At 43.6% G+C, this 17,618-nt stretch overlaps 1 protein-coding gene across 1 annotated transcript in view; it reads left to right on the top strand.

Moving 5' to 3' along the window:
* Positions 1-16,201, top strand: part of HHIPL1 (HHIP like 1) — a 90,569-nt gene extending 74,368 nt beyond the window's left edge. Inside the window, exons 8-9 of the mRNA XM_043985987.1 lie at positions 7,856-7,938; positions 15,385-16,201. Coding sequence (XP_043841922.1) covers positions 7,856-7,938; positions 15,385-15,974 — 673 coding nt within the window. The 3' untranslated portion in view covers positions 15,975-16,201. The remainder of the gene's footprint in view (positions 1-7,855; positions 7,939-15,384) is intronic.
* The last annotated feature ends 1,417 nt before the right edge of the window (positions 16,202-17,618 follow it).

The raw sequence follows: 17,618 nt of genomic DNA, 5'->3' as shown, positions 1-17,618 counted from the left end.
CCCTGCCCTGCCCTTCCCTTCCCTCCCTTCCTTCCCTCCCTTCCCTTCCCTGCCCTTCCCTTCCCTCCCTGCCCTTCCCTGCCCTGCACTGCCCTTCCCTTCCCTTCCCTTCCCTCCCTTCCCTCCCTTCCCTTCCCTGCCCTTCCCTCCCTTCCCTCCCTTCCCTTCCCTGTCCTTCCCTTCCCTTCCCTTCCCTGCCCTTCCCTCCCTTCCCTTCCCTCCCCTTCCCTTCCCTGCCCTGCCCTGCCCTGCCCTGCCCTTCCCTTCCCTCCCTGCCCTTCCCTGCCCTGCCCTGCCCTGCCCTCCCTTCCCCTTCCCTCCCCTCCCCTCTCTTCTCTGGGTTCTCCTCTCCCTTTTGTTTTGTTTTGCTTCCTCTTCTCCCATGTCATGACCACTAAATGTGGATATACTACAATAATTTTTACTGGACTTTCTTATCATTTCTGTTTTTCCCTTGGTGATATCATCAGCTTTCCTGGAATTCAGTTTTCATTTCTATGCAGATGATTCCCACATTTACTTTTCTAGCCCCTATCTCTCTCCTGAACTCCAGTCCCACATTACCAACTACCTACTGAACATTTCAAACTGGATGTCTTATGGTCATCTCAAGTTCAACACATCCAAAACAGAATTTATCTTTTCAATCAAACTGTCCCCTCTTCCAAAATGTTCCATTACTGTTGAGGGTTGCACCATCCTCCCAGTCAGCCAGGTTCACAACCTTTGTGTCGTCCATTGCTCCACTCTCACTCACCCACATAGCCAATCTGTTGCCAAATCTTTTGGTTTCTACTTTCACAAAGTCTCTTGTAAACCGCCTCTTCTATCCATCTACTCAACACCACCCTGACACAGACCCTCATCACCTCATACCAGGACTATTGCAGCAGCCTTTTGGTTGTTCTCCCAGCCTGAAGTCTCTCTTCTCCACCCCCTTTCCTCTCAATGTCCAGCTCTTAGAATCATTGCCTTACTTTTAAGACTCAGCTCAAGTCCCAGTTCCTCCAGGAGGTCTTTCCTAGCTCCCTAGTTGCGTGTGTCATTCTCTTCTTTTTTCTTTTCTTTTTTTAGTGAGGCAATTGGGGTTAAGTGACTTGCCCAGGGTCACACAGCTAGTATGTGTTAAGTGTCTGAGGTCAAATTTGAACTCAGGTCCTCCTGAATCCAGGGCTGGTGCTCTATCCACTGTGCCACCTAGCTGCCCCCTTGTCATTCTCTTCTAAAGTCACCTTCTATCTACTCTGTATCTATCTTTTGTATACTGACTGACTGGTATGTGTTCTCTCTCCCATTGCAATGTAAACTCATTGAGGAGAGAGACTGTTTTCTACTTGGCACATAGCTAATGCTTAATAAATGTTTACTGACGTTTATATACACATACATACACACATACCTTTTGCTCCTCCTTACATATGTATATATAGGTATGTATATAGATATTGGTGTATAAAACTATATATATATATATGTGTGTGTGTGTGTGTGTTTATATACACCTGAATAAGCACACACACACACACACACACACATATATATATATATATATAAATTATTCTATATCTACAAATATATATTGGGATAGCTATAAATGTTTTTATTGTTCCCTGTTGATCTGTTCTTGTGCCATTTCTATTAGATTTTTTATTAGTGACTTGTAGGGAGGTCTAGATGGCAAGCTTATTAAATTTGCAGATAACATAGAGTTGAGAAGAATAGGGGTTTTTTTAAGTCACTGGGTGACAGAGTCAGGATCCAAAAATATTTTAACAAGTTAGACTATTTGTCCAGATCTACTAAAAAGAAATTTAATCAGAATAAATGTAAAATTCTACACTTAGATCCAAAAATTCAACTGCACTAATGCAAGAAAGGAGATCATGGCTGACCAATATGGTACATGGGATTTGGTGTAGTTAGGTGGTGCAGTGGATAGAGCAGGGTTTCTTAAACTTTTTTTCACTCATGACCCTTTTTTGCTTGAGAATTTTTTTTTTTTTAGTGAGGCAATTGGGGTTAAGTGACTTGCCCAGGGCCACAGAGCTAGTAAGTGTTAAGTGTCTGAGGACGGATTTGAACCCAGGTACTCCTGACTCCAGGGCCGGTGCTCTATACACTGCACCACCTAGCTGCCCTGAGAAATTTTTACTTGGCATCAGGTATATAGGTGTATAAAATAGGTATATATATATATATATATATCAAACCTTTCACTGTTGCCAAATATTTTGTGATTCCCCCCGCCTCCCGCCATTCAGTTATGAGACCCCATGTAGAGTCGAGACCAACAATTTAAGAAGCTTTGGGATGGAGCATTGGGCCTGGAGTCAGGAAGACCTGAGTTCAGATCCTTCTTCAGACTCCTAGCTGTGTGACCCTGGGCAAGTCACTTAACATTGTTTGCCTCAGTTTCCTTATCTTCAAAATGAGCTGGAGAAGGAAATATCAAACCACTCCAGTATTTCCACCAAGAAACCCAGGAAGAATCAGACACAGCTGAAAAATGACTGAACAATAAGAAAACATTTATTGGACCCCAGATGTTCAATTAAAAAACAATATAATATTGCAGTCAAAAATATCATTAGGCTGTATTAATATAATTAAGGCATGTAAAATAAGAGAGGCAGCAGCCCTACTGTCTTCTGCCCTGGTCAGACCCTATCAAGAGTACGTTTTTAGTTTGGGGGTCCACATTTTAGGCAGGACATTAACAAACTAAAGGTGTTCAAAGGAGAGCAATCTGATTTTGAGAGGGCTGGGAAACCATACCACGCAAGGATCAATTGAAACAGCTGATGCTTAGTCTGGAAAAGATAAAGAAGACTTTCAGAGGACACAGTCATTGTCCTCAAGTACCAGGAGGGCTGTAATATGGAAGAAGGAAAGAATAGCAGTCAGAAGGTGCAGAGACATTGTAGTTGGGTGGAATGGGCTGCTTCAGTAAGTACAGGGCTGTCCTTTTTGCTGGAAGCATTTCCAATTAAAGATTAAATGACCGATTTTCAGGGATGGGGTATAGAGGATGGATCAGATCTATAGATAGATGTAACTAAATGAACCCTGAGGTCTCCTCTGAAGCAAAGAGTCTTTGTTCCTGTGATTCAGCCCACTCATCTACATCTGTCCTCTGGGGCCAACCAAAATAAGCCCCCCCCCCTTTTTTACCCATATCATCCATATCTACCCATATATGGCTGTACATTTTATTGCTGCTCAGGCGAAATTCCTCCCTGGCCCCTTCTGGCTAGTACAGCACAGCCCGTTGTCTTTATGGGCATGCTGTCATGCATAATAATGTGTAGCTTGTCCCATTCATCGGATACTTGGCTTGTCTGGAGAGTTGCACAATGAGTCCTGCCAACAGCGGGAAAAGAGTGGGTTTTGTAATCATAATAGCTGACATTTTCATAGCATTTTATAGGTTGTTGTTGTTCAGTCATTTTTCAGTTGTGTCTCACTCTTCTTGACCCCATTTGGGGTTTTCATGGCAAAGATACTGGAGTGGTTTGCCATTTCCTTCTCTACTTCATTTGACAGATGAGGAAACTGAGGCAAGTGAGGTTAAGTGACTTGTCCAGGGTCACACAGCTAGTGAGTGTCTGGGGCCAGAAAAATGAGTCTTCCTGACTCCAGGCCCTACATTCTATCCATTGCACCACCTGGATTAGGAAGAACTTTAAATGCATGAACTCACGTGAACCCCACAACAGCACAGTAGGATATAGGTAGTAAAGCAATTGTGCTTTACCTCTGAAAAGAAAGGCTCTCTGGCCATCATCATTTCTTTGCAAAGTATTAGTGTGGAAAGCAAGAAGTGCTTTGTGCAAACCTGCCGAGCCTCAGCTTCGTGTGCTACAGAAGATACAGTCAGCTAGGATTTATTAAGCAACTACTGTATGCCAGACACTGTGCTAATCATTGCAGAAACAGTCCCTTACTCTCAAGGAACTCACAGCAGAATGGAGGAGATGGCATGGAAACAAACGACATGTACAAACAAAAGATCAGTTAAACTGGAGATATTCAGCCAGGAGAAGGCACTGGCATTAAGGGGGAAGACAGGGTTAAAGATGGATGGGACACTGCTGCTGCCCACCCGGTAGAGTAGTGATGGTGGGGGTGGGGTTTGGCTGAGTATAGATACCCCCTTGTATAAAAGTGTGATAAACACTTCACAAAGCCACAATCAAGGCACTCTTGGAGTTCTGAGGAGAGAGAGATCATGGAATCTCAGAGTGGGAAAGGACCTTAGAGGCCACTGGGGGAAAACTCCTGATTTTACACATGAAGAAACTGAGGTACAGAGAGGGTAAATGATTTGCTATTAATTATCTGAGGGAGGAGTTCAACCTAGGTCTTCCTGACTCATAGTCCAGTGCCCTATCCACTATGCCATGATACCTCTCACTTTTCAAGAGGTCCAATATGAAGGGCCGGTTGTTAACAATAGAATGGGGGGACCGGAGGGCACAATGGAAGGGGAGGACAGAAGGAGTAGTGATGAAGTGAATGGGGATGGTGGTGCTGGAACTAGCACTAAAAGAAGGGAGCTTTCTTCTACTTAACCTCTGACTGTGAATGTAGGAATTCAGCTTTTATATTTCTAGAGCAGTAGATTGTATTACTTTTCCCCAAATAACAATGTTCCAGACCCTGTCTTAAAATGTTGATTTTCCTTTCCCTTCTAGAGGGGTTGGTGGTGATATAGTACATTTAAGTGCCTGGATGGGAAAAAGGCTGCTCTCTGACATATTGAGGATTAAGGAAGGCAATTAGCAATGGTAGCTCTGTCTTCCCCTCCCTCCATCAAGGAACTTTCTCACCCTCCTGGTGAGGCTAAAAGGTTCTGGGCTGCCATTGTGTAAAAGGCCACAAGGAAGACAAGATTAACACACACCAAACAACAGCAAACAACACAAGAAAATGTAATAGTGACCCAAGTGATAAATTGTGTCGCATAGCCTACAGAAGTTCAGAGCTAGCCCTAAAAAGAATGGGTTCCCTTGTGAGGTGGTGAGTTCCCTGTCATGGAAGATGGTAAATTCTACCTCAGAGAGATTCGTTCTTTGTTCCATAGAGGCAGAGCTAGCACATGGATTTTTACCACTGCCTGTGAGATGCATTCCATCTAAGTTATGGAGCGCATGATTCCCATACTTTGAGTTGGGGCTCAGAAATCCAAATTTCACCCTCAGATACCATCTTTTTTAGCCAGCTGTTCACTTCTCAAATCTGCCTCCTCTTTCCTTTGGTTATACCATCAGTAGTGAAAAACACCACTTATGACCCCCTAAAGTCTTCAGTTTGCTATCATGATCCTTAATAGTGTACCTTAGATTCTTTTGGCAGCATCATTATATGTGCATAGACCACTAGAAGTGGGTAACAGTTAATCAGGTCTGACAAGTGGTGGTTCTCTCTTATGTCCTAAACACATGTCCAGGGACCTCTCTTCTGGCTTGCAAAATCAGGGAATGCTTCCAGTTGAATCAGATCTCACTAGGCAGGAATCAATATGAAGTAGGATAAGAAAGCATAAACAAACAAACAAATAAATAAATAAAAGGAATGGTATGAACAAAGTTACAGAGATAGGAAGGTTTCGTCTTTTTTCACATAACAGTGACCAGTCTAGTTTGGAGTATTGGGTACATGAGTGGAAACAGTGAGAAATGGAACTGCATTGGTAGCTTGCTACCTAAACCACGGAGGATACTAAATGACAGACTAAGAAATTTGAACTTTATCTGCTACATAGTAGAGAGCCATTGAAAGTTATAGGAGAGCTCACAGATCCTAAATTGGCTGCCCTATTATATCCTATCATGCTAGGATAATAGGAAGAGGATTGTATGATAGAATCCATGAAGGAAAGTCCAGAAGAACACTAAATGTTGTCAGAAGACTAGAGTTTAAATACTGGCTTTGATGCTTCCTGGTTGTGAAATTTAGGGTGAGTCACATCTCTCTTCTCACCTATAAAACGAGGGTGTGAGATTAGCACTTTTATTGAGTTTTTAATAGCAGGACAAGGGTGGCTTTATTGATTAGAGCAGGTGCTGATACTTCCTTACATCAGATTACATTGGATGTCTCACAATTTAACCATCCTGACAATTTCCTCGTGTAAAGTGGGCATAATCTGACCTTCCTCTCCCTACCTCATAGACTATTGTAAGGGTCGAGATGAAATGATAGAGGAGAAGGTGCTCTGTAACCCCTGTCACTATTAAAGTAACTGCTTGTTTTTTATGATTAGCTGCCAGTAGCTTTTCCACATGAATCTCCTGGGCTGCCATGTGGAGAAGACATTTTGTCCCAAATGTGGGGGCTCTGACAGGATCCTGGCTTCCTTTGGACTTATGACCCCAGAAGCTCCTCTCCCCTCATCCTGTGCCTCTCATCCTGTTTGATGATTTTTCATGCCTCAGCAGCCTGGTGCTCCCAGCCCATCACAATGTTGGGCAAGGATTTCAAGGCAAGATTGTTCTCATTCTCCACGGTGAGATGTTTTGGGCTCTCGCCTCTCCTGTCACCCTGATGAGCAGCTGCTTGAAGAGAACTACATTCGTTCTTTGGAGCATCCTTGGGAAAGCTTTTTTTTTTTCTTTTGTTTGAAGGGGGTTTCAACCCCTTTCTGAGTCAGGTTGATCTCTTCAAGTGTGTGTGTGTGTGTGTGTGTGTGTGTGTGTGTGTGTGTGTGTGTGTGTGTGTGTGTGTAAGAATGCCCCTGCTTGTGTGTGTATTAAGGAATCAGAGAATCAGAGAACCTTCGAGTTGGCAGACTTTTAGATGAGCATTTGAACAGGAATCCCCTCTGCACCTTCCCTTAAATGTGGTCATTCATTCTACACTTGAGGTAGAATTTACCACCTTCTATGACAGGGAACTCACCACCTCACAAGGGAACCCATTCTTTTTTTTTTTTTTTTTTAGTGAGGCAATTGGGGTTAAGTGACTTGCCCAGGGTCACACAGCTAGTAAGTGTTAAGTGTCTGAGGCCAGATTTGAACTCAGGTACTCCTGACTCCAGGGCCGGTGCTCTATCCACTGCGCCACCTAGCTGCCCCTGGAACCCATTCTTTTTAGGGCTAGCTCTGAACTTCTGTGGAATGTGCTACACAATTTTTCACTTGGGTCACTTCATTACATTGTCTTGTGTTGTTTGCTGTTGTTTTGTGTGTGTTAATCTCATCTTCCTTGAATTCCTTGAATATCTTCACCCCTTCTCTCCCCTGAAGTTTGGTTTAGCACCACAGAATATCAGGGCTGTAAGGGAACTTAGGAACCTAATACAGATTCTTTTTTTAACATAGTATTTTATTTTTTCCACTTAAATGTAGAGACAATTTTTGACATTCATTTAAAAAAATTTTGAATTCCAATTTTTTCCCTCCCTTCCTTTCCTCCTTCTTCCTAGAACAATAAGCAATTTGATATAGTTTATATATAACACTTTGATTCTTGGAGCTGGAAGGGCCTTAGAAATCCCTTGGTCCAAATCTTCTTCTGATTTGCCTGAAAGCTCTTCCTATTTCCATGCCCAGCTTCCTATCCTGTGTACCATGCCCCTTCCCAACTATAGCTTGAGATATTTAGCTTAGACATCAGGATGAACTGACTGAAGTGGGGTGAGATGCTGAAAAGGTGACTGAAGGCTGCTTTGGAACTTGCTTCAGACACATAGAATTGATTTCCCTCCAATTGAGATGCCCGTGGTGAGGTCCTTCCAGCAGACAGGGGGATGAAGAAGGTCACCTCTCCAGCTGTAGGAGATATCCCTTGACTTCAAGCCTTGGTGCTGCTGCACTGGGGAAGCCTTCTCATGGCCCCTTCTATGTGTTCACAGGAGAGCTCCTCCCGGCAAGTGTCAGATCAAGGCAGCCCCTGTGAAAGTGAAGAGCCGAATCATCAGCTTTGAACCTAAGGAGAGTAAGTCCTGCTGCTTCTTTGATGTTTGGGGTGCAATAGCCAGCCATAGAAGGCTGAGCTAGGAAGGATGATCTAGGCTGAGCTCCTCATCTTCAAGCAGAGGAAACCAAGGGTGACTTGCCCAAGATCATACATATTATAAATGCCAGAGCCTGGATTAAAATCCCGATCCTCCAGATGTAAAGCCGCTACTCTTTTGTTATAACATGCTATTCTTTGGAGATGGGCACCTCTCATCCTCTGAGATGGATATGGGAGGCTTTCAGGGTTGGTTTCAACATCATAGGATTCCATAGAGACTCTCACATCTTGACTGATACTGGTAGCATGGGCATAGGGCATGGGGCAGCTTTTTATTTCTCAGACTGATCCTAGCTTTGCAAGCCAGTTCTGGCCTTTCTGTCTCCAACCAACCTGGCAATCTAAGATGACAAATGAGAGGGAAGCAGCTGAGTTACTCAGTCACTAAGTATTTCTTGATCAGTTGCCATGGGCAAAGCATGGTGGGAGACCTAAAGAAGAAAAATGTTTTATTTTTATAGGACTTTAATATTTACATGGGCACAATAGAGTGTGGGGTCTGAAGTCAGGAGGACTCATCTTCCTGAGTTCAAATCTGGCCTCAGACACTTACTAGCTATGTGACCCTGGGCAAGTCACTTAACACTGTTTGCCTCAGTTTCCTCATCTGCACTATGAGCTGGAGAAGGAAATGGCAAACTACTCCAGTATTTTTGCCAAGAAAACCCCAAATGGGGTCATGAAGGGTCAGACATGACTGAAACAACTGAGCAACAATAAAATGTTTACAAACACCTTTTTCCTCATAACCACTTTGGTTTTTTTTTCTTGTTTTTGTTTTTGGTTTTTTGGTGAGGCAATTGGGGTTAAGTGACTTGCCCAGGGTCACACAGCTAGTAAGTGTTAAGTGTCTGAGGTCAGATTTGAACTCAGGTCTTCCTGAATCCAGGGCCCGTGCTCTATCTACTGTGCCACTAAGCTGCTCCCCTCATAACCACTTTGTGAGATAGGTAATGTGAAGATTATCTCCATTTTATAGATGAGAAAACTGAAGATTAAACTGGTAAAGTGATCTGCCACAAATGACTAGAGCAAGACAGTCCCTGATATCAAGGAGCTTATATCTTACATAGTGTTGGTGGGACAAAATGGGTGGATGGATGAGATGCAACATGTTCACCGAAAAGATATCTGCAAAATAAACAGGGGTGCTAACATTTGAGGCATTACAAAAGGCCTTTTGAGGGAGGGAGTCTTTGAACGGATCCTTGGAAATACCCCAGGAGTTCTAAGAGGGTTAGCGATGGTATTCTGGGCACAGGGAAAACCTGTGCAAAGGTGTGGAGGTGGAAGATAGAATGTCATTTTAGTAGAACCGTAGTTGGGTAGTTTGGCTCAGAGAGTTTGAAAAGGGGACCTCACTACCTCATCTTCTTCAGGAAGCCTTTCCCCAACCCCTCTTAATTCTAGTGCCTTTCCTAGTAATGTGTAGTCAGCCATAGTAGCTAGTAAGCTATGTTGGAGCTACATTGTGAATGAATGAATGAAAGAAAGAATGAATGAAACATTTTTTGTTTACTATGTGCAAAGCACTGTGCTAAGTGCTGGGGATATAAATAGAAAAGTAAGACAGCCCCTCCACTCAAAGAGCTCACATTCTATGGACAGAGATGACAACACATAGGAGGTTTCAGCTGTGTCAAATGGAAGGGTCCCATAGTACTTGGATGCACAGCAAAGCACATGGTAATGTAATTTCTCTAGTGTCAGTGACAGATAAAACTGCAAATTTTGGACCATTTGATGGTGCAAGAGGCTTTGATGATGAGAACTTTTTTTTTTTTCTGAATGACTTCACATGACAAAAAGATGTGCAAACCCTAAACGGTTTGGGGAACTACTTAAGAACTTCTTGAGTAGGGTCTGACCTGTGCTTTGGGAATATCAATTTGTCAATCAGTCAACAAACATTTGTTAAGGAATTACTCTGTGTCAGGCATTGTGCTAAGCACTGGGTATACAAAAATATATAAAAGACAGTCTCTGCCAAGGAGTTAAGAATCTAATGGAGGAGACAACAAATGCAAAAATGTGTACAGGCCAACTATATACCAGATAAATAGGATATAATTAAAAGAGAGATGGTGCTAGAATTAAGAGGGGTTGGGAAAGGCTTCCTGTAAAAGATGGGATTTTAGTTGGGATGTAAAGAAGCCAGCAGGCACTGGTGAATTTGACAACTGTGTGGAGAATAGATTGGAGAGGGGAGACATTGGGTACAGGGGGTTGTTGCGATGCTCAAATGAAGTTTAACTATATCTATATCTACATGTATATCTATATCTGTATCTGTATCTATCTGTATAAAGCTTATATATATGTTTATATGTAAGTTTATATATAACTTTTCATATATTTATTTATAAGTTTATATATAAAAATATATGTATATAAGTTTATATAAACTTAATTTGAGCATTACAACCCCCTGTATCCAATGTATATATACACACATATACATCTACATACGTCTATGTATGTATATATACATAAACATTTATATTATATATTTATATATTGTATATTGTATTATTTTATTTATATATAATTATATTATGTATCACATATGACTTATTATACATTATATATAATCACTTTGCAAACCTTAAAACACATCAACATCAGCTTTTATCTATAAGTAGTATTCCCGAGCCCTGTGCTCTCTTTCCCTGCCAGGTGGAGGGGCCCTAAGAGAGTATGTTGGACTGGTTATGAGAACATCGATTTAGATTTAGAAGGGATGTCAGAGGCCAGTGAATCCAAACACCCCACTCTGCCTCATTTTACGAACGAGGAAACTGAGGGACAGAAAGGTCAAGTGACTTGTCCAGGGTCACACAGTTGGTAAGTGTCTGAGACAGGGTTTGAACTCAGGTCTTCCTCCAAGTCCCATGCTCTGTGACTACACAAAATATCAGTACTTAAACCTTTTGGTCTCAGGATCCCTTTACAGGCTTAAAAAACGAAGATACCCCCAGAAAGCTTTTGTCTATGTGGGTTATACTGATCTGTACTTACTGTATCAGATATGAAAATAGTTTTAACCTTGAGGAAGCCCAGACCACATTTTGAGAACCATGCTCTCTCTCTGGTGAGTGGGGACAAATGAGTAGATTCTCTTCCCTTTAGTCCTTAAGGGTATCACATGGTCCCTTTATCCAGCCTGAGGACTCTGTTTTCTTAACATCCATCCTGAAGGAAGCTGTATTGTAGGTAAAAGAGTCCTATAAAAATGGGGATCATCCTACCTACTTACTACCTGCTTCCTTTGGTTGCCATGAGAGAAGTGCTTTTAAACTTCAAAGCATTCTAGAAAGATGTGTTATTATTATAGTCCCAGGTCATTCCTTAACTATCTGGATAACTTTGGGCAAGTCAGTTCCCTTTTCTTGTCCCGTTTCTCCATCTCTAAAAGCAGGGGGCTTTGCCAAATGCTCCCCAGAGACTTCTTCACTTTTAAACTCTAAGGTTTTGACTTCTCTGGGGACATGAGCTAGTTGCTGACATGTCCAGGACTAAGAAAGCTGACCTCCCGGGCTCTCTCCACCATACCACGCTGACCCTCAGAGCCACAAGGAGTTGTCAGAAATCAAAATCTTTGCAGTCCTATGGAATTTCAAAGCCGTCTGGGGCAGGGGGAATGGGGGGAGGTGGAGAAAGCACAGAAAGTCCTCTCTGTTGACTGTGTTGTCATGGCAACCTGAGCTTCTCTCACCCATTCCAGTGATGGAGGAAGGCTGTGGGGATAGATAAATTTGGGGTGCTTTCCAGTCTAGTATCCAGGAATGGGGAACTTGGGGAAAAGGAGGGGTTGTTCAGTTAGCAGAAGAGAGAAGATTAAAAAGTAGCAGCATGGGCATTGTGGCTCAAGGGAAGGTGCAGGTCAGGGAGAGTCAGATGCATTTTTTCTTGGTTGGCAGCAACCCCTGTCTTTGAGCTTGGCTTCCTCTTCAATCTTCCCCCACCCCGACATGGGGAAAGAATCAAGCAAAATGGGAGCAAAGTGCACTGTCTCTCAGCTCCCCTTTGCTTGGCCTCAGGGAGGCCCTGTTTTCCCTTTCTCTGGGGGAGGTCATGGCACTGGATTTCTGGGACTTCGGAGGAATGACCTGGGATTTCCCAGGTATGGGCTAGCACACTCTTACTCATCCTTCAGAACCCAGCTCAAACCCTTTCTATTCTGTGAGATTGCCACAGATACCCCTACCTGGAAGGGATTCCTCCTAGCCCTGACCCTTTTATTCTTTTAAAACTATATATTGATATCTTTTCTTTTTACATTAGGACATTTCCTTGCCCAGCTAGGTGTCATAGTGGATAGAGTGCCAGGCCTGAAATCAGGAAGACTCATCTTCACGAGTTTAAATCTGGCCTCAGAAACTTACTAGTTGTGTGACCCTGGGCAAGTCACTTAACCCTGTTTGCCTCCATTTCCTTATCTGTAAAATGAGCTGGAGAAGGAAATGGCAAACCACTCCAGCATCTCTGCCAAGAAAACCCCAAATGGAATCATGAAGAGTCAGACACAACTGAACATCAACTTTTCTCTTTGCCTCTTTCCCATTCTCCTCAGTACCCTAAGATCACTGACAGAGGCTCCTCAATCCCATCTGCTAAATTATTCAACCAAATCTGTTAACCTGGAATGACTGAGTGCAGCTCAGTGCTATCTCACTGCCTTCGTTTTCCACTCCCTGCTAATTATTGCCTTTCTCATGCTCCTGACAGCACCGCTAGCCCCATAGTTGCATACCCACCAGTCTGGAGCTTCAGATTCTCACTAGCTTTATCTATTGCCTATAGCAGGAGACTCAGAGAAGGAAAGGCTTATCTCCTTCTAAGGGCTGCTTCCTTTAGCTCCACAGATCAAGTGCCCTGCCTGTCTGATCCTAGCCATTCTAGATCCTAGAATTTGATCCTATAATCAAGTATACTTGATTCTATCTTTATCTTCTTTCCTTTTCCTCCTACATGTACTCTCTGCCTGGATTTGACTCTCTATCTAAAGCTGAATTTTGGTCTAGGACAGCGATTCCCAAAGTGTGGTCCAAGGGCTCCTGGGAGTCCTTGAGACCCTTTCAGGGGTTTCACAATGAAACTGATATGTCTTATGGTAAATATCAATAGGTATAGCACATCTAAGCAAGAGCTCTTTGGGATCTTCAATAATTTTTTAAGAGTGTAAAGGGGGGGGCAGCTAGGTGGCACAGTGGATAAGGCCACCAGCCCTGGAATTAGGAAGACCTGAGTTCAAATCCAGCCTCAGACACTGTATGAACCTGGACAAATCACCTAACCCCAATTGCCTCCCTCCCATGCCCCCAAAAGAACATAAAGGGGTCCTGAGACCAAAAGTTTGAGAAATGCTGGTGTAGGGTATTGACCGATATTCTGGGCATCATATTTTAGGAGGAACATTAAAAAGTTGGAATATGCCCAGAGGCAGGTGGAAAGGATGTTAAGGAGTCTCATGATTTTGAGGAATTGGTATGCTCAGTCTAGGGAAGCGAAGTCTCAGGAGCTAAGGAGTCACCATCTTCAATTATCTTATGGGCTGTCATATGGAAGAGAGATTAGGTATATTTTGAGCAGCTCCCAGGAGATAAAACTGGAATCAAATGGATTGAAATTATAAGGAGGAAACAAAGAAGTGATTTCCTTGGATCGTGCACTTGGATTAAGAACAATTTAGATTAAAAAATACAACTTTGAGAGGCAGCTAGGTGGCACAGTGGATAGAGCACCGGCCCTGGAGTCAGGAGTTCCTGAGTTCAAATCTGGCCTCAGACACTTAACACTTAATAGCTGTGTGACCCTGGGCAAGTCACTTAACCTCAATTGCCTCACTAAAAAAAAAATACAACTTTGGGGAGGCTTGGGTAGATAACAGTCCCTGTGAAAAATAGCTGAAATTTTTAATGGTCTTCTAGCTCAAGATGTCAGCCATAATATGATTCAGCAGAATGTCACTACAGCCTAAAAAGTCTAATACCATCTTAGGGGGCATTTGGAGAATCCCAGTGTCCTAAACCTGAGAGGTAATGGTACTGTTATTGCTCTGCCCTCAGTGGAACACATCTGGCAGGGGTGCGCTCACCTCTGTCCACCACCTCACTACAGAAAGGATCTAGAAGTGGGCCCATAAGAGGGTGACCAGAATGAACCTCAAGCTTGAACCTGGGGAAGAGAAGATTTAGTGGGAGAAATAATGGCCTCAAGTATATGATGATGATATAGTGCTTACTATGTGCCAGACACTGTACTAAATACTTTACAATTATTTTCTCATTTAATACCTCACAACAGCCTTGGGAGGTAGGTGCTATTATGATCCCTGAGACAAACAGAAGTTAAGTGATTTACTTGGGATCACACAGCTGGTAAGTGTTAGAGGTTGATTGGAGCTCCCTTCTTTCTGGCTCCTGGTCTGACCTTCTATGCACTGTGCCTGGGGGCAGAATTAATAGCAATAGATGAAGAGTTGCAGAAAGGTAAGTTTGGGTTTGATGTAATGAAAAAGAAAGAAAAAAGGCAGCTAGGTGGTACAGAGGATAGAGCACTAGCCCTGGAATCAGGATGACGTGAGTTCAAATGTGATCTTAGATACTTATTAGCTGTGTGACCCTGAGCAAGTCACTGCCTCTAAAGGAAAAAAAAAAAGATAATGAAAGACTTGTAGTTTAGAGTGGTATAACATTATAATGGGCTCCCTGGAGGTTCCCAGGTGGAGAGGTTATGGAGGGAGGATTCCTGCTTCTGGTGTGGGTTCTAGTTGGCCTCTAAAGTCCCTTACAAATGTGACATTTTGTGATTCTCTGAGAAGCAGGTATTCCTCTGTGGTGGAGGAAGAATCTGAATCTAGGGAGTCTAGCTTTCTGGCTAAGTTTATGTGTTTGTGTTAGCCTGGATTTTGTGTGTCCCTGGGAAGAGTCTCATGTATTGGGCTGTGCTGGGAGCTGCTTGAGATCTTAGACAGAGAATACACCAAAGGGCTGGGCAATGAGGACGCTGCTTCACAAGGCCAGCAACAGCAGAATCGATGAAATCTCCTGAATCCTTTCATTCTTTTTTTTTTTTTTTGCAGGGCAGTGGGGGTTAAGTGACTTGCCCAGGGTCACACAGCTAGTAAGTGTCAAGTGTCAGAGGCCGGATCTGAACTCAGGTCCTCCTGAATCCAGGGCCAGTGCTTTATCCACTGCACCACCCAGCTGCCCCCCCCCCTTTTTGGATGAGGCAATTGGGGTTAAGGAATCCTTTCATTCTTATACTGTCAAAGAGGTCTATGTCCGAGGCTCTGGGACCCTGTCATGGAAGGCCAAAGCTAGAGAGAAAGTCCTCTCTCACTATTCTCTTTCTTTTCCCCAGAGTTCATCTCCCAAACAGTGACTGTGCGGCCTAAACCTCAAACCACCACCAAAGCCCCACGCCGGAGCTCCTCCACTGCACGGCCCACACCACCTTCAACCCCTGACTGGGCTGAGCAGATTTTGCAACTCCTCCGAAACCGCTCAGTGACACCCACAACACCTGTTCTGACCCCATCACGGCGGCCCTCTGGCCGGAGAGGTGGGAGGAGGAGGGGAAGGCCAACTACAGCACCTCCACCTCTCCGGAATGGCTCGGTCAGATTGCTCAACTACCATTCCCCAGGTCGGGACCGGGGCCGAGTGGAGATCTATGTGGGCAGACGGTGGGGCACTGTTTGTGACGATGTGTGGGACTCCAAGGCTGCAGCTGTCGTCTGCCGCCAACTGGGCTATCCCTATGTGGTCAAGGCGGTCAAGAGGGCGGAATTTGGCGAGGGCCGCTCTCTGCCCATCCTCCTGGATGATGTTCGCTGCACAGGGCAGGAGAGAAACCTTCTGGAGTGCTCACATGCTGGAGTTGGCAAACACAACTGTGACCACAAGGAGGATGCAGGAGTGATATGTAGCTATCGAGACCCTGACCTATAGACTCATGTGGGTGGCCCTGGAGCATGATGCTAAGGGCATGCTGGGGGCAAGAAGAGAATGGTTCTGGGAAGCCCATCTCTCTCCCCTACCAAGTGGCCTCATGGGCTCCATTTTGCACTGTGTGTGTATATATATGCACACATAGGTACATGTGTTATTTAAGATCTTCCTTCCTTCCTTCCTTCCTTCCTTCCTTCCTTCCTTCCTTCCTTCCTTCCTTCCTTCCTTCCTTCCTTCCTTCCATCTCTTCCTTCCTTTCCTTTCATTCCCTTCCTCCTTTCCTTCTTCCTTCCTGTCTTTTCCTTCTTTCTTTTCTATCCTTTCTTTTCCTTTACTTCCATTCTTTTTCTTTTTCTCTTCCTTCCTTTCCTTCTTCTTTCCTCTTTCTTTCCTTCCTTCCTTCCTTCTTTCTTCTTTCTTCTTCCTTCCTATCTCTTTCCTTATTTCTCTCTCTTCTCTTTCTCGCTCTCTTTTTCTTTCCTTCTTTTTTTCTTCCTCTTCCTCTGAATATCCAGAGGAACAGCAGGGCAAAATTGAGAGTCAGTGCTCATTGCTCAGGTTTGTGCAGGTACAGAGTTGGAGTCACTTGTTTTCTTTGGCTGCATGATTAGAAGGCTAGTGTCTAGAGTGACAAAGATAATGATCCTCATCTCTTCTGCCCTGTTTGTGCCCATATCTAGAATACTGTGTTCGGTTCCATCCATTTTAGGAGGGATTTTGATAGACCGGAGTGAGAGAACGATGACAAGGGCGAGGACTGGAGACCAGGCTAAATGAGGAACGTTTGAAATATCTGTAGGTGGTTAGTGTCGAGAAGAAAGGACATAGGGAGGCATGATTGCTTTCTTAGATTGTTTAAGGAGCTATCATAGGAAAGAAAAGTTCTTTGTGACTCCAGAGCTTAGCACAAAGCCTGGAACATGGCAGATATTTAATAAGTGCTTATTGACTAAGTGTTGACAGACTCCAGAGAATAGGAATGGCTATAAGTACAGGAAGGCCAATGTTGGTTCACTATCAAGATCATTTAGTTCAATATTAAGATAAATCCTGACAATTGATGCCATCCAACAATGGAATGGGGTGACTTCTGGGATAGCGAACCTCCCCATCATTAGAGATGATTCAAGCAGAGAGTAGATAGGCATCTATTAGGGATGTGATAGAGGGCCTTTAGCTCAATTAAACAAACCATTTATTAAATGCCTGCTCTTCAGGGCACTGGGTTGGACATTGGAAGGATGAGGACAAACACCAATGGTCTCTGCTCTTAAGGACCTTGTATTCTATTGAAATTCTTATATTAGGTAGTGATCCCTGTTAGTCCTACAGTTCTTTGAAACATCATGATTCCCATATTTGAAAAGCTCTGTTCAAGTGTGTAGAGGCAGAAGAACAAACCCGGCTCCTTTCTATGTGACCTTAGGTCAATCACAACTTCTCTGTGCCTCCGTTTCCACATCTGTAAAATGAGTAGATGGTTATATAAGGTCCCTTCCAACTCTAAATCCTATGTCCCTATAAATCAGGTAGCCCTAATCCTTACCCATAACACTGACCAAGCAAAGCAGTCATGACTTCATAGCTTAGAGTGTAAACTGATTTCAAGTAGGGATTGTTTAGTAGGCACTTAATAAATCCCTG

This window comes from Dromiciops gliroides, chromosome 2 (assembly GCF_019393635.1).
Source record: "Dromiciops gliroides isolate mDroGli1 chromosome 2, mDroGli1.pri, whole genome shotgun sequence".
NCBI classification, from domain to species: domain Eukaryota; kingdom Metazoa; phylum Chordata; class Mammalia; order Microbiotheria; family Microbiotheriidae; genus Dromiciops; species Dromiciops gliroides.
This window is presented reverse-complemented; position numbering and strand designations above follow the sequence as displayed.